The sequence below is a fragment of the Myotis nattereri genome (genome assembly GCF_964212035.1).
Source record: "Myotis nattereri genome assembly, chromosome: 2".
In the NCBI taxonomy this organism is placed as follows: Eukaryota; Metazoa; Chordata; class Mammalia; order Chiroptera; family Vespertilionidae; genus Myotis; species Myotis nattereri.
This window is the reverse complement of record NC_138076.1, coordinates 94,534,393-94,558,338: the sequence shown is the minus strand read 5'-3', so window position 1 is coordinate 94,558,338 and position 23,946 is coordinate 94,534,393. Positions and strand designations below refer to the sequence as shown.

Genomic DNA, 23,946 nt, shown 5'->3' with positions numbered 1-23,946 from the left:
TGCGTGGGTTTGACCTGAGAACTCTACAGAGGCAGGGAGGTCTTCCATCCATCCAATGTTGCCTCCTGGCTCTAAAGAAACAGCCCTTTGGTATGAGATTGTGAGACTGTGGTTGGCTCAGGCACCCATCCACCCTGCTGTGTGACTTAAGCTGCCTGAGCCTCAGTATCTTCAGTTATTAAATAAGAGAGATGTAAATGAATGGTTTCTAGCTACCTAAACTCCCTCTTCAAGCTACAAATCAGATGAATGTGAACCAGATACAGGAAGTTGGGTGGAACCTAGATGACAGCTAGAACAGTTTGGTTATTAAGTTCCTACTACAATTAAAACACTTAGCAAGAGTCAAATGAGGTATTACATACATTAAACATATTTAGTACATGTATTTACATCTAAAACATTTGGAGTACATTTGGAGTAATATCTGGCAAAGAAAGCACTTGATAACATTGTCTATTGTTACTATAATCATTGTCCTTACAACAACTCTACTAAGTACATATTATTCCCATTTTACAGGTGAGGAAATGGATTCTGGTCAGAATGATGCAATTTACAATGGACAAAGCCAAGATTTTTAAACTCTAAACTATACTGATGAAAGAAGAGGAAAAAAAAGCCATTTTGGCTGAGGGCTAAAAGGCTTTATCTGAAGATGACACTTATTAATGAAAATATCGTATGTGTACAGTACTTTCAAATATATTATTTTATTGTTGACATTATTACAGATATCCCCTAGCCCCCTCCTTTGTCCACCCTGCCCCTGGCCTTCACCACACTATTGTCTGACCATGGGCTATGCATACATGTTCTTTAGCGACTCCCTTCATCTTCTTTTATACAGTCCCCCACACTCCTTCCTTCTGACCTCATAACGCATAAAAATCCTGGAAGAAAACAGAGCCAATAAAATCTCAGACATCTTGCATAGCAATATTTTTACTGATATATCACCGGGTAAGGGAAACAAAGGAAAAAAATAAACAAATGGGTCTACATCAAACTAAAAAGCTTCTGCACGGCAAAAGAAAGCAAAAACAAAATGAAAAGGGAAACTACTGTAGGGGAGAACATATTTGCCAATGACGCATCTGATAAGCAATATGTTATTTTATTAATCCTTATGAAATTCTGAAAAGTAGGTAGAACTATGTCTCTATTTTCTTAATCATCCACAGTTCCTTATCCAGGATAGGTGCTCAAAAACTGTTTAGCTTTACTTTATTTGCTAATTTCAAGCAATCTTTGATACAATAAAATCCCTTCCAACTCCTTCAGAATTCACTGTAACTCATTCTACCTCTGAATGTAACAATGATTATCAAACACTTGTAAATGTTGATGGGAAACAGCCTCATCTTTGTTTAACTCTTGTTGAGAGGAAAGAATAATTCTGGGGACCTACCTGCCAAACAACAAAAAGACTACGCTGAATTGGAGAGATGGTGAAGGAGGAAGGGGGCTCTAGACAAGTCAGAGTCACCCATTTTTAAATATAAAGGTGGCTCCTTCCCCACTTCACAGTACATTCACCTGCTTAAAAGTATTTACTCAGCAGAGGTAGGAACACATGAGTGCTATGCTAGATCCTGGGATGGGATGGTGAACAAGATAGTCCAGGTCCCAGACTTGTGGAAGTGCAGCCATGTACAGGTACAGTCAGTTTATACAGGCTGGGGGAGGAGCTGTAGCTACCAGGTACACCAGGGGTGAGAGCATGCTGGGCTGAATTGTGTCCCCATAAAGTCATATTGAAACCCTAACCCCTAGTAACTCAGAATATGATTGTATTTGGAGAACAAGCCTTTAAAGTAATTAAAGGTAAATGAGCTCCTATGGGTAGGACCTCATCCAATGTGACTGGTGTCCTTATAAGAGGATGTCTGGACCCACAAGACACACCAGTGATCCACGGGCACAGAGGAAAGGCCATTATGAACACATAGGGAGAAGGTGGCCACCTACAAGCCAGAGAAAGACACCTTAGGAGAAACCAACCTTGCCAACACCTTGGACTCAGCCTCGAGAACTATGACAAATAAATTTCTGTTGTTTAAGCCACCCAGTCTGTGGTGTTTGGTTATGGGATCCCAAGCCAACTAAAATAGTGGGTGATGCTGAGGAGTAGAAAAGATGCCATCTGATAAAAAATAAGGTCATCACCAAGAAAATCGCAGCAGATCAGCAAAATGTGTACAGGTAGGGGATGGCATCATGAGAGATTCAAGATGATGGATTACTAGTGGAGACACAGAGTAGACTATGAGTGGGAAAGAAGAGACAGAATAATGCACTGATGTGTATCTAGCACTTTCTGTGATAGCCATGAAGGGCACATAAAAAATGAGGAAAAACGCCTGCCTAGCCAGACCTCACAGGCCAATAAAGGTGGAAAGAGCTTAAACATGGGAAAAGTATACCAAAAGAGGAAGGCAATAATTATCAAAAAATGCCATAAGGAAATAATGCAAAGGTGCCTCAAGGCTTGTAGTGCTCAGATCCGCAAGGAGGGGCTGGCAGGATCCTGTGTGTTATGAGCAGGCTTAGGGAGTGGACAAAAGAGAGTGGGGTAAGCAGAATCTTACAGGGCAGGGGGAAGGGGAAGTGAGGGAAATGACCTGGAAAAGTGAAATGAAGGCAATCTAGAGGAAGGCCAAGTCAGGCTGTCTGTGCATAGTGCTATCTTTGAAATTGTCACCGTTGCCTGCAGAAATAAAGTGAATTAAATCAGAGCTAAGTTGCTGGAACTAGGTCAGACACACAAATGCTACTCCTAATGCTGTAGGGCATCAACATCAAGAATATGAAAGAAGCCCAGCTGGTGTGGCTCAGTGATTGAGCATGGATCTATGAACCAGGAGGTCATGGCTCGATTCCTGGTCAGGGCACATGCCCAGGCTGTGGGCTCGATCCCCAGTGTGGGGTGTGCAGGAGGCAGCCAATCAAAGATTCTCTCTCATCATTGATGTTTCTATCTCTCTCTCCCTTTCCTTTCCCCTCTGAAATAAATAAAAATACATTTTAAAAAAATATTAGAGGAATACATTGTGTAGCAAAACTCCATGTCTTACACTGAAAGGTCGGCTTGCACAAGGCCACAGGAGAAGCCAGAAAATTAAAAAACTAAGATGTGGCTTCTTTCTGACCATTTGGAGAGAACAGTGAAGAAAAATTCAAGACTCACTGAGCTGAAGGGCTCCTGGCCCTGTTTCATCTTCAGGGTCTTAGGACCCCTCCAGCAAACAGACTGAGGAAACACAGCAGAAGGAAGAACAGCAAACACCAAGGAAGATTCCAAAATCATATAGCCTGACTCTGATGGCTTAAAAATGTCTTGGATATACTATAAATTGAGATATACTAATACTATATATTGAGATGGCTCGATATCAACATCATATTAACAGAGGAGCAAAAATTTCTTAACAAACAAAAAAATAAAATATTTGTTTTGCAAATCAAAAATTGTTCTCTAATTTGGTTTCTTTTTCCCACTTATATTCTCCTTTATGGCCTGTGAACATATATAGAAATCTGACTATAAAAACATTTCCCTTCTGTTACAAAGAAAAGCCAAATTCTCACAGTCATCAACTTTCTATTCATGTAAACAATCTCACTTTATTTTTGAGTTACTTTGTGGGAACAGATGGCTTCCAAATGTATTCCTTCTTACTATAGTACATGGAAACAACACTACTGAACTCTTAAATTAAGATGCAGAAAACACGGGCATGCTTCAAGTTTGCGTCTATATTAGTAGGCCCAATTTTCCTAAACTAAGATTTACTTGGAATTCTGACCTTTCTTTTTTAACTTTTGCCTTCTCTTGCCTTTTTTTTTTTTTTTTAAATACAAATTACATCACACACACAAAAACACTATCTAAAATATAGCAACTGAAAATTCTGGTGCATAAAAACTTCCAGACAACAAAAATTAGCAGCAATGACAGACTTCTAGACTTCTTATAAGTTATACATATAGGCATCAGATATGTAAATGTAGTTGGGTTTTATGGATGACATTCTTAAAACTTTCATGATAGATTGTAATTTTAATTTTATAATTTGAAATAAACTCTGCTATTAACACCAATTTACCTTAACTCCAACAATTGACACATCATTGAAAGTGTTCACAAATGGTGATCTTGGTGGCATTACCAGATCTACACCCAGGCCAGAATCCCCTGGCATCTCTCTAAGGCTAAGGCAGAAGTCTAATTTTCTAAAATGTTAAACCAAACTTGGAAAGTGGCATCACATACAGGTTTTTGTGATGCACAGACAATATGGCCTGACAAATGAATGCATAACAACCCTAGGTAGAGTTAATAGCGTTTCTGCCATTTAAATTGCCAAACTTCTAGAAAAGCATACTTAATGCAGCATCTGTGGAGAGATGACTTTGGGGAGAGAAATTAAATGCTGCCCAGTGTAAACAAAAAAATCTTTATATCTATATCTATATCTATAGTTGTATCTGTATCTATATCAACACATATAGATTAGATAGATATAGATACAGACAGACATATAAGGGGAAAAATAGAAAGTACACACAAAATAGGGAAACAATTTATGTTTAAATAAGCAATGATGGAGTTGAATAACAGAATAGAAAAAGTCTGTACACACCAGAAGGACAACAAGAGCAAAAAGGAATTGACTTCTGAACTGATCAACATCAACATGGATTTCAAAAAGTATCTACCCTTTAAATGCTTACACTGAAGAATTGCTAAACCACAGCAGGAAAAAATTTAAGTTTGCAATAAAACTCAAAAAAAAATTTAGTCAGTTATTTAGATAAAGTTTGAAATAGTGGGGTATGCCAAAAATCAAATAAGATGTTGCAGTGACTGACAGACTATCCAGTGGAATCATTTCAATGATGAAGGTCAAACCTTGAATGTCCTTTATAAACTGGCACAGAACAAAACTTTACATTCTATGGCCTATAATTGTATATATTATTCTAGAAACATGAGCAGTGTGCCCCTACCTTTTCAATAAAGAGCGGCCTATCATGCAAACAATGATGCCAGCCGTCTGTCTGTGGAGACGGTTTTCACCATACACAGACTAGTGGAAGAGCACATCTGAGTATGATTCCCAGCCACGATATATATTGTCAAGCCGTTCTAAAAGTTTTACTTTAGAAGTCTTTACACCTTAATAAGAAGGAAATTAAAGCTAACAGAAGAAAACGATAATAATAGGAAGAAAAAGGATGTGACTCATCACTTATTAATGGAGAAGTATTTTGAATACATGTAATGAAAATAGGCATTAATATGGTAGAGAATACAATAAATGATAGTTACAGAAGTAACTAATAAATTTAATAGCAAAAAACAATTTGAAATTAGGTATAACTTTTTCAGTATGTGATTTCAAAAGTGTCATTCCATTTGTAATGAAAAATCTTTATGGCCAAGATTATGGAACAGAACATGTTTTTCAAAACAAGAAGATTTCTCTTTATCAAGCCCTGTGTGAATTCCAATGAGTAAAGAGTCCTAATATCCCAAGGACTCCATTGCTATAGAATGGTACTGGGATGGGGAAGGCAGCCTTCAGTAGATAAGCCTGCCCCCATATCTCACAGAAAATTCTTTGAATGTGTACAGACATTTGAGAGAGCTAGCTCAGACTAGGGCTTTAGTCTCACAGGCTGACAAATCCCAGGCCTGTGGGCCATGTCCAAATTAAAGGGCGTAAGAGCCCTATGCTCTGTTACCCATTATACAGTGATAGTCGGGTGGGAGGATATGACCATAGGCTTAAATGCTCTCTCTTACTAATTTATTTACCGATCTCAGTCTGTCAGGTTCTCACTCCACATTTCTGAACTATCTTTCCAACCACAGAATCTTCATAGGCATTTCTATCCAAACTCTCTTCATCCTACAAAACCAAACCCAAATCCCACCTGCGCTATGATGAAAGTCTTCCCTAGCCAGGTTAACTGAAATGGCCTTTTCTTCTGAATTTTGCAGACAGTCTATCTGTGGTATTTGGCATCACCTTGATCTGTCTGGAGGCTCCCAGGACTTTCTGGAACTGTTTGCTTCTCCTGTATTCCCGTCTTGTCTTACACTCTGCATCAACTAACATCCTCTGCACTTGCATATGCAGGACTTCAATGAATATTTTTTATACTTCAATTCTATATTCCTGCCTGCCTAAGCTCTTCATTTCCCATATAATCTTTTCTGCTTCCAGCCTCCTCACAAAGATGTTGTCAATGATATACTCCACCCTCTCCCTAATGAGACCAATTTTCAACAATTGTTCTGCACATCAAATCCCAGGACTTCCTTTTATTTTCTAGAACCTTCTGCAATCAACCTGAGACAGACACTTTCTTTTTTTACTCATTCATTTCAATCTGCTTTTTTTAAATCATGCAAACACCCTTTTGAACTTCTCTATCCCAAAATGACACTACTTGATAAACCTAGGAGGAAAAAAAAAACCTTTTTTTTCCTTATGCACATACTAGAGGCCCAGTGCACGGATAGGGTCCCTAGTGGCTGCCGGCTGCTGGCCAGAGCCTGCCTTCGTTCGGCGCACGTCATGGCTAGTGATCGAACTCCTGATTGGTTGAACTCCCGAGGGGACACTTTGCATATCAGGCTTTTATGTATATAGATTGGTGCAATACTTTTCATCAGGCTCAATCTTATGCCTCTTTATATTTATTACTAGTCATCGTTTGTGCTGTTGTTGTTACAAGCTATTCAAGTCACCTTTAATACAATGCAGCATATATATTTCTAAAAACAAAGATATTATATGTATACTATAACTCTTCCTACTCATCCTGCAAAACAAATTTGTTCATTATCTCCCTAACCCCCTCCAAGTAGAATGAAAACTCTGTAAGAATGGATACGGGGATTCTCTGTTGGTCACTGCTATATGCCCGGTGCCTAAAACAGTGCCTGGCACTTAGTAGTGCTTGATGGGTATTTATGGAATAAATGTTATTTTACTGAATCCCCAGATTCTGCTCCTTCCCACCTTTTCCCTGCTTAATAGGAATATAGTAAAAAATGTAAATACTAAAGTGAAATTGTCAAAGTCCAATCACCAGTTCACCATCTAAGTCAGGGGATGATCTTGAGCATATTACCTAACTTCTCCTAATCGAAATCTCCCCTGCTGTAAATGATGCTATGAATAAAAGCCTTCTAGAGAAGACTGAGAGGAATAATGCAGATAGCACAGTGCACACACCAAGTGCTGATCACGGCTCTTTTGTTCACACTTCTCCCATTCAGCCAGTGTCACCTGTGTCACCAAATCTGAGTGGATCAGCCTTTCTTCCTCCCTCTCACCTGCAAAAAGACCAGACCCTGACAACAAAACTATTTTAACTCAAAATCAGTACTCAACAGGCTCAAAGTGAGAGTCTGAGTTTTTTTCCTATGAAAAATGTGTTTGCATTTGAATGACTTTAGGCATCTACTGAGTGGCCCAGGATCTCTATGTTGCTATGTTCACATCTTCTGTTCAGATCAGCTGCATGGCCCAAAAGTGCAGAGAACTGCACTCTGCATAGGTGGCAGTCAGAAGAGGTACTTTTACAAGGTAGAAACTAAATGGCCTCTATTGTACAACTGAACAGTGAGGAAAATATTTCTATGCCACTCCTATCTTATAAAATTTATCAAAAAGTACACTTTAATCTTAGGTCTTTAAGGACCTTCATGTGCCATTCTGATTTTAAGAGATATTCTGTAAACTAAATATTAATCCAGGAGGAACCACTATCTTTATTGTATATGCTACTACTCATTATATCCACTCACACAGTGCAAACTGGAGGTAATTTTAACTCTTGCTTTATTTTGATTTTTGTTCTTCCAAATAAGGAACAGTGCTCAGTAAATGTCTTCAGAACAAATGACAGAATACATTTGGTTTTCAGACTCATCAAGAAAAAAAACGAGCCGAAACCGGTTTGGCTCAGTGGATAGAGCATCGGCCTGCGGACTGAAAGGTCCCAGGTTCGATTCCGGTCAAGGGCATGTACCTGGGTTGCGGGCATATCCCCAGTAGGAGATGTGCAGGAGGCAGCTGATCGATGTTTCTCTCTCATCGATGTTTCTAACTCTCTATCTCTCTCCCTTCCTCTCTGTAAAAAATCAATAAAATATATTTTAAAAAAAAGAAAAAGAAAAAAAACGAGGTCTCAAATAAATAAATCAGAAATTAAAGGGGATAAATAATTGACATCACAGAAATAAAAAGGATTATAAGAAAAAATACAAATAAGTATATATCAATAAATAGGACAATCTGGAAGAAATGGGTAAATTCCTAGAAACATACAATCTTCCAAGACTGAATCAAGAAGAAACAGAAAATCTGAACAGACTGATGACTACCAAGGAAATCAAATCAGTAATCAAAAAACTCCAACAAACAAAAGTCCTTGACCAGATGCCTTCACAGGTGAAATTTACCAAACACGCAAAGATCAGTTAACATCTATTCTTCTCAAACTACTGAAAAACAATTCAAGTGAAGGGAAAACTCCCAAGATCATTTTATGAGGTCACCATTACCCTGATTGCAAAATCAAAGATCCTATATAATAAAAGCCTAATATGCTAAGTGTCCAGTCATCTGGTTGGCCATTCAACCAATCAAAGCGTACATGCTAATGATATGCTAAGACTGCTCAACCGCTCGCTATGATGTGCACTGACCACCAGGGGGCAGATGCTCCGACCCGTAGGTTAGCTTGTTGTTGGGGTCCAGCCAATCAGGACTGAGTGAGACAGGCCAGACACGCCCTGGAGCCCTCCTGTGGTCCCTCCCTGGCCCCAATTGTGCACCGGTGGGGTCCCTTGGCCTGGCCTGCACCCTCTCAAAATTCGGGACCCCCTCAGGGGATGTCAGAGAGCTGGTTTCAGCCCGATCCCGCAGGCCAGGCCAAGGGACCCCATTGGTGCATGAATTCATGCACCAGGCCTCTAGAATTACAAAAAAAGAAAATTATAGGCCAATATCCCTGGTGAACATAGATGTAAAAATCCTCAACAAAATATTAGCAAACCAAATTCAGCAATATATTTAAAAGATCATACATCATGATCATGTGAGATTTATTCATGGGATGCAAGTTTGATTCAATATCTACAAATCAATTAACATGATACTCCCCATAAACAAAATGAAAAATAAAAAGCACATGATTATATCAATAGAAGCAGAAAAAGCATTTGACAAAATTCAGTATTCATTTATGATAAAAACTCTCAGCCAAGAAGGAACAGAGGAAATCTACCTCAACATAAAAAAGCCATATATGACAAACCTACAGCTAACATCATATTCGGCGAGAAAAGCTAAAAGCTTTTACCTTAAGATCAGAAACAAGAAAAAGATGTCCACTTTCACCATTTTTATTCAACATAGTATTAGAAGTCCTAGTCACAGCAATCAGACAAGAAAAAGAGATAAAAGGCATCCCCAAAACCCCAAAATGCTAATTTTAAAAGAAATATGTACCCTATGCTCATTGCAGCATTATTTACATTAGCAAACCAAAGTGCTCATAGGGTGCAACAGATAATTGGATAAAGATATGGTACACATATACAAATGAATATTACTCAGCCATAAAAAAGAATAAAATCTGACCATTTGTGAGATTGACCCAGAGGATATAATGCTAAGTGAAATAAGTCAGACAAACACATGTGATTTCACTTATATATGGAATCTAAAGAATATAATACACAAAACAAAAACAGACTCATAGATACAGAGAACAAATTGATGGTTGCCAGATGGGAGGGGGGTTGGGGTTTAGGTGAAAAGGGTGAAGGGATTAAGAAGTACAAATTGGTAATTGCAGAATAGTTGTAAAGAACTACATAGGAAATACAGCCAACATTGTAATAACTGTGTATGGTGCCAGGTGGATACTAGACTTACCAGGGAGATCACTTTGTAAATTATATAAATGTCTAACCACTATACCGTACACCTGAAACTAATATAAAATAATACCAAGTGTTGCCCTAGCTGGTTTGCTCAGTGGATAGAGCATTGGCCTGCAGACTGAAGGGTCTCAGGTTTGATTCCAGTCAAGGGCACATGCCTGGGTTGCAGGCTCAATCCCCAGTAGGGGGTGTGCAGGAGGCAGCCAATCAATGATTCTCTCTCATCATTGATGTCTCTTTCTCTCCCTCTCCCTTCCCCTCTGAAATCAATAAAAATATATTTTAAAATAATAATAATAATACTGAGTGCCAACTGTAACTGAGAAATAAAAAGTGATATATGTATGTATATATATGGCATATACATATACACAAACAAATATATATATATATATATATATATATATATATATATATATATATATACACATTTGGGTTACACTCAGCTTTAGACCTGAGGCAAAGATATTTTGCAGAAGCAAATCTTTAACATGTTGATATTAACATATAAAATAGCTCACTACCCTGAATGTTCTTAATCTTTATTGGGTTGTGGTAAGTTTCTACAAACTAAGGTGACAGTCACCTACCGTTATTAATATTGCATTTTTTATGGGAGTTACCATTAAGCCTCTTAGTTTAACTCAATAGAATTTTCTGAGCATTGAAACACGTGCAAATGAGGTTCACAATTAAAAACTTGTAAAACTCACAACCTAAGCTCATCACACGCAAGCAAAAAAGGAATATAGGAATATTTGTAAGCATTTACCACATATGGCAAGTTCTTAATGTAAAGAAGTTGCCCCTGCTTTTAAAAGCACAGGTTTTCTCAAAGAAATGTCAACACAGCAGTTCACCCAACTTTGGAAATAAAGGGCAGCATAACTGAAGTAGAGGTACAAGCATGTTATTATTATTGGTCATGCCAGCTCCATTTTCTGCAGTCATATCTAACCCTTCCATAGTTCATGTACACTCTATGGCAAAAGGGAAGTAGAACTTAACAGATTTTTTTTAAGTTAATGATTCAGGCAATTTTTGGAATAACTTCCACTTGAGAAAATGTAACTAAGAGATCCTATCAAGAGACTCCCCAGCTGTTGACAGCTCAACTCTGGAAATTCCCTCCTTTTTTGCCTATTCCTGACTATCCCTAAATCCGAATTACAAAGTTTAATGACCCTGAAGGGTCCTGTGTGCCTCCACTGAACTCAGAACTCTGTCTAAACACTCACTGGGACTCTCCATAGATGTTTATTGAATTGAAGGAAGAAAAAAAGGCACTGGAAACCTAGCTCCAAAGGCCAAGTGCTTGTTCGCCTGAACGAACCCCTGCTTTCCCCACAAGAGGAAGCTGGGAGATCTGGAGCTGAGTCCATCCAGAATCCAGGGGGTCTGACACTGGGCTCAAGAGGTGATGACAGCCAGAAGGTCTGGGCAGCGGTTCCAAAATGGGGCACTGGAAAATGGTGGGCGCTTGCCAACATGGAAACACTCCCTCAGGGAGCTGGACCGGATGGTAGGAAACCAAGTCAGTTCTGTAGGGATCCCAAGGCCCCAATCGCGTTCCACCGCCCCATTCCTGTTTATAGATCCCACTCCAGGAACTCCGGCTACCAAAGAGAAAGCAGAGGTCTCAGAAATATGTCAACACATGACATAACTTGAAAAAGCTGGCTGCTCATTGGCGCGAGTTATAACTTGTCCGGCTCACACAGGAAAACCGGCTCACTTTAATTACTTTTCTTTTATTAGGCTATGCCGTCCCTTCCAGGCCCCCGCCAGGATCGGGTTACAGAGAACTAGGTAGCTTCGGTGGTAGGAACCAAACCGTGTGGGCGGTTAGCTGAAAGCAAGGAATCAGAGCCGACCGCCTGCGCAGTGACTGCGGATTTGGATTCACGACAATCGCAGCGGCTCTTTCCGCGCGGACGCAGGAAGAGGAAGCCTCGGCACCTCCACCCTGTAGACACGGAGCTGCCCTATCGCTTGTGTCGCCGAGAGGGCCTCGCGGCACCACGCCGGTGCTCCTGGGTCGGCCAAGGGCGCGCCACCTTTGTCTGGGTTTCCCCCCCAGGATGGGCGCCGCCTCCACGCTAGGAGGGCTTGCCTGGCTCAGAGGCACAGACGCGGCGCTCTGGTTCCCAGTCCCAGCGCCGAGCCCAGGAAGCCTGCGCGGCCGCCTGAACCCCCCACCCCCCACCCCCACTTCCACTGCGCGCCCGCAGCGCACCCGCAAGTCCCAGCCTGGCGACCACTGCCCCGGCGCGGCCGCCACTGGTGGGGAAGCCGGAGACCAAAACGCAAACCAGCTCTCCCCGGGCTGCACTGCCCGCCGCCGAGCGAGGCGGGGGTCACCGTGCCCTCTGCCGGGCCCGCCTCGACCGCGCCCACGCGGTCCCTTACTCGGTAGAGCACCGGCCGATGGACCCCCAGCGAGGCGACATCTCACACTGGCCGCTGTGTCGGGGAAGGCATGACAGCTAGGCAGCACTTAAACCCACTGACTGCCCCTCTCTCACCTGCCTGCACCGTGTCCGAGAGGTCGTGCCCGGGGGTCGCGGTCCTGGGAAATTCCTTCAGTTTCCTAGCGCTGAGGTTCAACCCCCCAGAGTTAGCGGCTTCCTCCAGTGCGCGTTCCAGCCCCCGGTTCAAGGGTAGGTTGAAGCCCCCGCTGCTGCCGCCACTGCCTCCCGCAACCCCGCCGTTGGCTCCGGTTCCTCCGTGGTGCTGATGGTGGTGGTGGTGATGGTGGGGATGATGATGTGGGTGCAGAGTAGACACCGAGAGGGCAGGGACGAAAGATTGGGGTTCGCTTCCCGGCGTCGCCATCTTCTCCCGGGCCCCCACCCCCACCCCGCTCCGCCGCTGCAGCGGGGGGCGTCACAGCTTTACCCCGGGAAGGGGAGCGAGCCGGCACCAGGTGCCCAGTTCCTGCAGCGCTCCACCGAGAGATGCTGGGAGAAGGGGAGGACGGAGTGGCAGGCGCAGAAGAGGAGCTGACGAAGAGGCGGCAGTGGCAGCTCGGTCTCGAAGGTTTCCTGTCCTGGGGAAGCTAAGGACTGCAGCGGCGGCGGTGGCAGGCAGCGCGCATGTGTCTCCACCCTCCCCAGCGCCCTCCTCTCGGCCGCTCTCTCCCCTCCTCCCCCGGCTGCTCTCTCCTCCTCTTTCGGGTGTCAGTTCAGCTCTGAGACTTCCTACGCGGCGATCCTGGCTGGCCCTGTCTGCTTGGCTGCTCTCTGCACGCAATCCCGGTACTGGGAGGGGTGTGAGAGCCTGTGCAGGGGGTCATTTTCATTTGGACTCCGAACTCCTCTTTCTTTTTGCTGCCCAGGTCGGGGGTCGGCGGTAGGGGACAAGAGATTTTAGAGGTCTAAGAAGACGGGGACCTGGCAATGAATGCGAATTGAAATACAGTGAGGTCACGGGGAGGTGGGAGGTTATCTCAATTCTGCGAATTATTCTGGCTTTTTGACCCAGAGTTCCTCCGGAGACCGTTTTCCACTGCGCTGTTAAGCCAACAGGCAACCCCTGGCATTTGAGTTCATACAGTGAGCCAGGCTCTGGTCTAGGTAGTCTATTTATGTCATTCATTCAGGAGCCCCAAGAGCAGGGAAAAAAAAAGTTTTTTCCAATCTACAGAGGAAATTAAGAAACTTGTGTAAGGTAACCCAGACACTCAGAGGTGGACCTGAATTCCAGCTTGCAACCCTGAGTGTGTGATTGCCCTCCTGCCTGCATACTCCCAGGCGCTACCAGGGTTAGGGAACCTTTTTTGTGCCAAGGGCCATTGGATATTTATAACATGACTCGGGGGCATACAAAATTATCAACTTAAAATTAGCCTGCTATATTTGGTCAAACATTTAATGAACTTATCCCTAATGCCTTGGCAAGGCCAGACCAAATGATTTCACCAGCCTCTGCCCCTGCCCCCCCCTCCACCCCCCACCACCACCAGACATTCCCCACCCCTGTAGGAAAACCAGATTTCCTGAGTGATGATAGAAAACTGCAGACCCAGAAAGGAAGGACTTTCAAAATGAGTGTAGTTTTTATGGTGGACAGAATACATTGTCACATGAGGGAGAAGAGCTGCCTATGGCTGACTGAGCTCCAGAATTGGATGGTGCAAGGAGAGGTTAGAAAGCCAGTGATCCCAGCAAGCCAATAACTCAGTTACAGGTTGAGTCTGTGCACAGATACATTAGTATTCTCCTGCTTCTCCTTTTCCTCAACCCGTGGGGCACAGAAACTGACATGTCTGCTTGCAAACAAATTCAAGTTTGCTCAGATCAAGGCTGGCACACACAGACTAGCTAGAAGATTGATCAAGTCCCACTCCTTTCTGAAGTTTCAGCTCCAACTCTCTAGGACAGTGATTTTTATTTTTTTTATTTTTTTTTAATGTATGTTTTATTGATTAAGGTATTACATATGGGTCCTTGTCCCCACGTTACCCTCTCCCCCCCACCCATGCCCTCACCCCCCCGTTGTCCGTGTCCATTGGTTAGGCCTATATGCTTGCATGTAAGTCCTTTGGTTGATCTTTCCCCCTTACCCCCACCCTCACCTACCTTCCCTCCAAGGCCCGACAGTCCAATCAATGCCTCTCCCTCTCTGGATCAGTCCTTCTTCATCAGTTTATGTTGTTCATTATATTCCACAAATGAGTGAGATCATGTGGTATTTATCCGCTCTCCAGTTCAATCCATGCTGTGGCAAATGGTAAGAGTTCCTTTTTCTTCTTCCTCTTCTTACAGAATACCTTTCAGCATTTCATATAATGCTGGTTTGGTGGTGATGAACTCCTTTAGCTTTTTCTTATCTGTGAAGCTCTTTATCTGACCTTCTATTCTGAATGATAGCTTTGCTGGATAAAGTAATCTTGGTTGTAGGTTCTTGGTATTCATCACTTTGAATATTTCTTGCCACTCTCTTCTGGCCTGCATGGTTTCTGTTGAGAAATCAGCTGACAGTCGTATGGGTACTCCCTTGTAGGTAACTGAGTTTCTTTCTCTTGCTGCTTTTAAGATTCTCTCTTTGTCTTTTGCTCTTGGCATTTTAATGATGATGTGTCTTGGTGTGGTCCTCTTTGGGTTCCTTTTGTTTGGGGTTCTCTGCGCTTCCTGGACTTGTAAGTCTATTTCTTTGACCAGGTAGGGGAAGTTTTCTGTCATTATTTCTTCAAATAGGTTTTCAATATCTTGTCCTCTCTCTTCTTCTGGTACCCCTATAATTCTGATGTTGGTACGCTTGAAGTTGTCCCAGAGGCTCCTTACACTGTCTTCATATTTTTGGAATCTCTTTTCTTTTTTCTTTTTCAGTTGGGTATTTTTTGTTTCTTTGTATTTCAAATCTTTGACTTGATTCTTGGGATCCTCTTGTCTGCTGTTGGATCTCTGTAAATTATTCTTTATTTCAGTCAGTGTATGCTTAATTTCTAGTTGGTCCTTTTTCATGTCCTCCAGGGTCTCACTATACTTATTGAGGGACTCACTAAATTTATCGGCGGTTTCCATAAAATTCTTGAAAAACCTTATAAATGTGGCCTTGAACTCTATATCCAGTCGTTTGCTTTCCTCCATTTCTGCCATTTGTGACCTGTTTCTTTGTCTCCACATTTTGGCTGCTTCCCTGTGTTGATAGAGTGGCTTTGTGTGCTAGGTGTCCTGTAGGGCCCAGTGTCTCAGCCTCCCCAGTTACCTGAGGTGGACACTCTTGGTGCACCCCCTTGTGGGCTTTGTGCACAGTCTTGTTGTAGTTATGCCTTGGTTGTTGTAGGATCACTGGGAGGAATTGATCTCCAGGCCAATTGGCAGTGAGAATCAGCTGCGTCTGCAGTGGGAGAACTTCTGTACTGGAGACACCCTTCTGGGGCAAGACTTGCTTCAGTGGGGTTTTGGTGCTCACTGAGTCTACACCCTGAGTGTGTCCCTTATGGATCTGAGGAGTTGTAATCTGGATGGTCCCCCTCTGACCACTGGGTACAGTGGCTATTGGATCTAAGGAGGTGCTAATTTAGCCTCTGCCTGAGGTTACACAGCAGGAACTACGAAGAGAACTGCAGATTCCCCTTCCTTTTTTGGAGTTTGGAGTTGCCCTGATGAGGCTCAGCTTTGAAGCAATGCAAGCTGCTGTGGGGCCTTGGGCCTTCTCTTGGAAGTTCTGGGTCTGTCTGGCCCGGCTGCAGTTAGGTAATTATCAGGTTGCAAAGGGCCGGGGTATTCATATGCAAAAGCCTCTGCCGCAGCCTGTATGGGGCGGGGTCTCAGGGAATCAAAGGGCGGAGCAAGCAGCTATGGCGGATCCTTAGCCCTGCCCTAAGGAGTCGCGCGTCTCAGTGTCCCAGTAACGGCTGCAGGCACCTCTGAGGGAAAGCCGCCCTCAAGTTCGCCCTCTTCCAGACAGTCCAGTTTCTCTCCGTATGAGTCCTGGGTCCCCAGAGACTTCCCGGAACCAGAATTCAGAGCCGTCGGGAGCTTTGACTCCCTCCGGATTCAAAAAGACAGCCGCGTCCTCAGGTGCCAGCCCCTTTTTGAGCGCGCGAGCCCCCGTACCTCTGCACTTTACTTCCACAGCTCCTCTGGCTCTCAGTGTGCTTTTCTTTCCTTCTAGTTGTAGAATTTACACTCAGCCAGCCTTCCTGTAGTTCTGGATGATGTCCATTTTGTGTTCCTAGAAGATTTTTCAATGGTTGTGGGAGGCAGCAATTTCCCGGGGTTTATCTATGCCGCCATCTTAGTTTCTCCTGATTTTTATTTTTATTTATTTATTTTTGCCTTGTAATCATTTATTATTAACTAGGGGCCCGGTGCACGAAATTCATGCACTGGGGGGGGGGGTGTCCCTCAGCCCAGCCTGTCCCCTCTCACATACTGGAATCCCTCAGGGGATGTCTTAGTGACGGCTTAGGCCTGTTCCCTGCTCCCCTTGGGGAAAGGGCCTAAGCCACAGTCTGGCCTCCCTTTGTGGGAAGTGACTGGGCTGATCAGGGGAAGGCACCAGCCCCATCACCCCGCTGCTGCAGCCACTGCCAGTCACCGCAGCCACCAAGGTTTTTTCATCAACACAGACTCCAGTCCCTTCAACATGAAAAAATGACAACTTTCTTTAGGCATTTTCAAGATGTGTCTTTTATATAATAATAATTTCTTTATTATTTTTTTTATCCTCACCTGAGGATATGTGTCCATTGATTTTTAGAGAATGTGGAAGAGAAAGGGAAAGACAGAGAGAAACATCAAAGTGAGAGGAACACTTTGATTGGTTGCCTCCTGCATGAGCCCTGACCTGGGCCCCGGCCAGGGAGGAGCCTGCAATCTAGGTACATGACCTTGGTCAGACTTGAACTCAGACCCTGCCATTGGCAGGCCAAGGCATTATCCACTGAGCCAAACTGGCTAGGGCAGGATATGACATTTTTTAGCCCTCCAGCAGCAGACCTTCGTTTTTTTCGCCAGGAGTGTGGTGAAAAACCCTAGATCACCTTTTTGGATTCTTATTACCCAAGTTACTAAGAATATTACCAGTGGCATACAGGGAGCTTAACCAATGAGCGGTCAGAAAGGTGTTTCCTCTGTAGTTCACACCAATTAGCCCCCCCCCCCCCAGGCCTGAAGCCTCTGGTCCAGGCATCAGGCCTGGGCAGGGGACCCCAGACCCCTCCGATTGCCAGCTCTGCCCCCCACCCAGGCCTGACGCCTCGGCCAGAGGCATCAACCCCCATCTCCCCCCGATCACCGGCTCTGGGGCTTCTGGGGCCGGCCTGTGGCCCGGGATGGTGGCTCGTGCTGGCGGCTGAGCTGTCCTGCCCTGCCTGCAGTATGCAAATTAGCCGCCATCTTCGTTGGCGGTTAATTTGCATATCACACTGATTAGTTGATGGGAGGCGTAGCAAAGGTACAGTCAATTACCATGTTTTTCTATTATTAGATAGGATATCACTTTAATTCTTTATTGTTTAAAGTATTACGTATAGTATTACATATGTCTCCTTTTTCCCCCTTTGACCTCTCCCCAGCCACCCCCGACCCCCCTAGTGTCTGTATCCGTTGGTTATGCTTATATGCATGCATACAAATCCTTTGGTTAATCCTTTACCACCACCACCACCACCCCACCCCACCCTGCCTTCCCTCTGAAGTTTGACAGCCTGTTGGAAGCTTCTCTGTCTTTGGACCTATTTTTGTTCACCAGTTTATGTAATTCATTATATTCAACAAATGAGTGGGATCATGTGATATTTATCTTCCTCTGACTGGCTTATTTCACTTCGCATAATGCTCTCTAGGTCCATTTATGCTATTGCAAGGGGTAAGAGTTCTTTCTTTTTTACCGCAGCATAGTATTCCATTGTGTAGATGTACCACAGGTTTTGAATCCACTCATCTGCTGATGGGCACTTAGGCTGTTTCCAAATCTTGGCTGTTGTAAATTGTGCTGCTATGAACATAGGGGTGCATATGTCCTTTCTGATTGGTGTTTCTGATTTCTTGGGATATATTCCTAGAAGTGGGATTACTGGGTCGAATGGGAGTTCCATTTTTAACTGTTTAAGGAAACTCCATGCTGTCTTCCACAGTGGCTGCACCAGTTTGCATTCCCACCAACAGTGCACGAGGGTTCCTTTTTCTCCACATCCACGCAAGCGCTTATCGTTTGTTGATTTGTTGATGATAGCCATTCTGATGGGTGTGAGATGATATCTCATTGTCATTTTGATTTGCATCTCTTGGATGATTAGTGACTTTGAACATGTTTTCATATGTCTCTCGGCCTTCTGTATGTCCACTTTCAAAAAGTGTCTATTTAAGTTCTTTGCCCATTTTTTATTGAATTATTTATCGTCCTTTTTTTTTAAGATGTATGAGTTTCCTACCATACAGGCCTCTAGGGCAGTGATTTTTAACTGGTGTGCCTAAGAAGTTTTAAAACATGCAATACCTGACTATTTAGTCAGAGGCACTGACCTCTTTTCCCTTAGATTATCAATAATAATAAAAAAAAGACAACAGCCAGCATAACAATAGCTGTCCGTTATGAATGAATCAAAATTACACCTATTTTTTTTGTCATATTGGCAAAAAATATATTTTTTGGTGTGCCGCAGAATTTTAGTAATTAGTTTGTGTGCCATGAAATGAAAACGATTGAAAAATCACTGCTCTGGGGCCTTTATTTTTGCTCTACACCCAAGGCTTGACTGTCACTGTAAGTTACTTGGCTAGTGGAAATGAAGATGTGGGTAAAGTAGAAAAAGTAGAAAATGATACAACCCATGATTAGGGGAGCCTGTCTTTTAAGTGGTAATGCAGAAAGGTGATGGTCCAAGCAAAAGTCTGGAACTTGTGACTTCATGGACTTCGCACTAAGGTATGGCATCATGTTTGTCACTTGCATTACTGTGTGCATAGTTGCACTTGTTCCTGCAGGATTCTAGGCTGAGTGAAACAGTCTAAACTCAGAGGAGACAAGCGCCACCTGCTGGTATCCTCTTCCCAAACCTCCTCTCTCACCAACCCCTTTTTTTCACTCAGACTCCCAGTCTTTTAAAAACCAGGCTTGATGGTAATGATAATAATAACAAATGAAAGTTTACTTACATAACTTATAAGAACTAATCTACCTTCCCCTTTCTTTGCTGGTTTTTCCCCAAAAGGGAAGTGAGGAACAAAGAGAGAGACGGAAAAATTTTTCAAATGAAAACCTTCAGCTAAAGCCAGGTTTCGTGAGCTGTTTGTAGGGTGTAGCTGAATATGTTTGTCAGACTGCAATTGTAGTTCAGACTACAAATTGTGGTGATGCATTATATAGGACATAATCTTTTTTTAAAAAAAGACCACCAATTCTTTTTCAGAGGAAATGATGGAAGGTGAGTACAGGACTTGCATTTTAACAAATGTTCAGTTAAATATATTAGGTTGACCTAATCAATATAGCTTGCTTTACATTCTACAGATTACTAAAGAGTAAACTCCTTGAGGGAGGGAACTGTTCATCTTTGCAACTGCCTCCCCACGTTCCAAAATCTAGAGAAGTACTTTGTGCACAATGAATATTAGTAATTGAACATTGTACAATAGACCAAGTATTCTACAGGTTGTCATTTGTTGCTATAACTTTCAAATGAGGTCCCTGAATAAAGGAGTTTTTCCTGAAAATGGAGGAGAATATTTGACCCTTGAAACTGATCTTAGTTATTTCTAAATATTCAAGCAATTCAACAAGCCATTTTTGTTGTTGTCTTGCTTCTTCACTTTTTTTTTTCAATTAGGTGGACATCTCCGTTTTGTTCGATACCCTTTTTACTTCTTCTAAAAACAGTTCCCTCTTCTTGTTCCACCCTCTCTACTCTATACATATAGTCATCTGGGAGCAGTTGTGTTACATTGACCATACTGGCTGTCTTGGTTGGTCCAGAAGTGGACTTCTAACAGATCACCCAGAGGATCCTGATGACGTTCAGACCCTAGATTCTGACTGTTCCTGACTCATATCTTTGCTTGCTATGAGATATCAGTATATTTATAATACACTAGGGGCCCGGTGCATGAAATTCGAGCACTAGGTGTGTATGTGGGGGGGAGTGTCCCTCAGCCCAGCCTGCCCCCTCTCACATACTGGGAGCCCTCAGGCGTTGACCCCCATCACCCTCCAATCGCAGGATCGGCCCCTTGCCCAGGCCTGACGCCTCTGACAGAGGCATCAGGCCTGGGCAGGGGACCCTCATTTCCCCCCATCACTGGTTCTGCCCCCAGCCCAGGCCTGATGCCTCGGCCAGAGGCGTAGACCTCCATCACCCTCCGATCGCCTGATCGGCCCCTTGCCCAGGCTTGACGCCTCCGCCAGAGGTGTCAGGCTTGGACAGGGGACCCCCATCTCCCCCCGATCACTGGTTCTGACCCCCACCCAGGCCTGAGGCCTCTGGCTCAGGAATCATGCCTGGGCAGGGGACCCCCATCTCCCTCTGATCGCTTGCTCCACCCCCCGCCCAAGCCTGATGCCTCTGACCCAGGCTTCAGGCCTGGGCAGGGGACCCCCAGCTCCCCGCGGTTACAGGCTCCACCCCTGCCCAGGCCTAACGCCTCTGGCCTAGGCGTCCGGCCCGGGCAGCGGGGACCTGAGTGGCAGCGGGAGGGGGCGCCGCGATCGCACGGGCTCCGCCCCTGCCCCTGCAGGACGGCTCTGGCTGAGGCATCCTGCCCGGGCAGGGGGACCCACAGCTGCAGCGGCCCCGCGATCGTGGTCTTCGCTTTAGGCCCAGGCAAGGGACCCCTAGCTCCTGGGACTGCCAGCTTCAACCATGCCCAGCTCCCATCGCTGGCTCCACCCCTACTTCCTGCTATCACTGGCCAGGGCGGAAAAGGCACCTGATTCTCCGATCATGGCTGGGGGGCAGGGCAAAGGCTGCCCCAGGGCCGCTGGGCCGCCTTTGCCCTGCCCCCAAGCTCTTAGCTCCCCCCTGGGTTTCCGATCACTGTCAGTGGCAGGGGGCTTCTTCCTGCTTTCCCTTTCGCCTCCCTGCATTGTGCCTACATATGCAAATTAACCGCCATCTTGTTGGCAGTTAACTGCCAATCTTAGTTGGCAGTTAATTTGCATATAGCCCTGATTAGCCAATGAAAAGGGTAGCGTCGTACGCCAATTACCATTTTTCTCTTTTATTAGTGTAGATTCTGATGTTTGCTTAAGTCAATTTTATTTGGTTTTCTGTCAGTGCAACCAAGAGTTCTAAATAACACATTCAATTTACCATATTTTGATCTTTATTCCCGCTTGTTTTCCTATATAGCCTCATTTTAGATATCCAAAAACCTTTTTTTGAAATTTTCTCACATTTATTTATTTATCTTTAAATCTTCATTGTTGAACGGATGAAAGTATTACATATCCCCCCTTTTTTCCCCATTGACCCCTTCTAGCTCGCCCCCACCCCCTTCCACCCCAGGCCTTCCCTCTGAGATTTGACAGTTTGTTCCATGCTTCTGTGTCTCTGAATCTATTTTCTTCATCAGTTTATTTTCATTAGATTCCACATATGAGTGAGATCATGTTATACTTCTCTTTCTCTGACTGGCTTATTTCGCTTAGCATAACACTCTCTAAGTCCCTCCATGCTGTCTCAAAAGGTAAGAGATCCTTATTTTTTACTGCTACATAGTATTCCGTGGTATAAATGTCCCACAGCTTTTTTATCCACTCGTCTACTGATGGGCACTAGGGCTGTTTCCAAATCTTAGCTATTATAAATAGCACTGTTATGGACATAGGGGTGCATATGTTCTTCCTGATTGGTGTTTCAGGTTTCTTAGGCTATATTCCTAGAAGTGGGATCACTGTGTCAAATGGCAGTTCCATTTTTAATTTTTTGAGGAAACTCCACACTGATTTTCATAGTGGCTGTACCAGTCTGCATTTCCACCAGCAGTGTATTAGGGTTCATTTTTCTCTACACCCTCACCAGTACTTACTTGTTGATTTATTGAGGGCAGCCATTCTGACAGATGTGACATGATACTTCATTTTAATTTTAATTTGCATCTCTCAGATGATTAGTGACTTTCAGCATTTCTCCATATGTCTCAAAATTAATATTTTGCAAACTATTTGGGTGATGGCAACAGACTATTTTTCATGCTTTATCTTTATACCTTTCAATCATTTCACAAAGTTAATGGAATTCAAATTGTGGAGAAAATAGAAATATTTTCAGCTTAAAATATTGACAATTAGGAGAAAAGTAGATCCATTTCATCAACAAATGAAGACATTTTAGAAACCGTTTTTTTCCCCCCAAAAAAATTCTTATGCTTAGCCCAGCTGGTGTAGCTCAATGGACTGAGCATCGCCCCATGGACCAGAAAGGTCTCAGGTTTGACTCCCGGTCAGGGCACATGTCCAGGTTGTGGGCTTGGTCCCCATTAGAAGGCATGCAGGAGGCAGCTGATGGATGTGTCTCTGTCTCTTTCTCCCTCTCCCTTCCTCTCTAAAATCAATAAAAATATAAAATAAAAAATTATTATTATCAGAAAAGATAGTAAGACTCTACATTTAAGAGCCAACTCTTTTAGTCTTGCCTAAACAATAGAGCTGTGGGCAAGCTTACAAGAACCTAACTTGTTAAGAATGGTAGACAGACTTGGGCATAGTTATTTAGCCCATATTACCTTCTCAGAAAATCACTGAGAATTCACTGACCAACCAGAACTCAAGGCATTTGCTGAGAGGTGGGCATGGTCAGCTATGTGTGTCCTTCATGATCCTGACTGCCCCTCCAGCCTCAGCTAATTGGACAAGAGGAGCTGACATAGGCCCAGTCATCCCAAGGCAGATGAGTTCACCCATCCTGAAAATGTAAGCAAAAGCACACTGAGACCATAGTCAAATAACAACAGGCATTTGAACTCAAAGGCAGGCAGAATTCAAGGCTTATTCACATTTCACCTTGACATTCTTCAACTTCTCCACTTTAGTTTTCCCCTTTCCTAAAAAGGGAGCAAGCATATTCTGTTATTCCCTTCGCATGCTTTCGGTACTGTATCTGTAAGTATCAGTAAATACTTATCTGTAAATGATCAGGGTATGTAATATTCATTAACTTTTAAGTACATCAAGGGCAGAACGCAGACCTTAATTTTTTAGCCCACTGCCTAGAAAATTCAATTGATAAAGTTATCTGACTGAGATATTTGTATACCATAGGCAACTAGTAACAACAACATACGAGTAAATTTCCCAGATCATAATAATATTATCTAGGACATATTTAGGAAATATTTCTATCATTCTATAACACTAATTTGAACCAGTTGATTAGTGACAAAATGACTTTGGGAAAAAGAAAAATTAGGACAATGTTTTTTTTATTGTTATTGTTTTTATATATTTTTATAGAGAGATTTTTAGAGGGAGGAAGAGAGAGGGATAATGATAATTGGATGAGAGAGAGACTTCTCTTTCTCTGGATA

General features: G+C 43.4%; 1 protein-coding gene across 4 annotated transcripts in view; it reads right to left on the bottom strand.

The window, feature by feature from the left end:
* LRCH1 (leucine rich repeats and calponin homology domain containing 1) overlaps positions 1 to 13,122 on the bottom strand; it is a 259,404-nt gene extending 246,282 nt beyond the window's left edge. For all 4 annotated transcript variants that reach the window (XM_081083014.1, XM_081083016.1, XM_081083013.1 and 1 more), the window contains exon 1: positions 12,499 to 13,122. In XM_081083014.1, the coding sequence (XP_080939140.1) occupies positions 12,499 to 12,808 (310 nt within the window). In that variant the 5' untranslated portion in view covers positions 12,809 to 13,122. The remainder of the gene's footprint in view (positions 1 to 12,498) is intronic.
* Between the last annotated feature and the right edge of the window lie 10,824 nt (positions 13,123 to 23,946).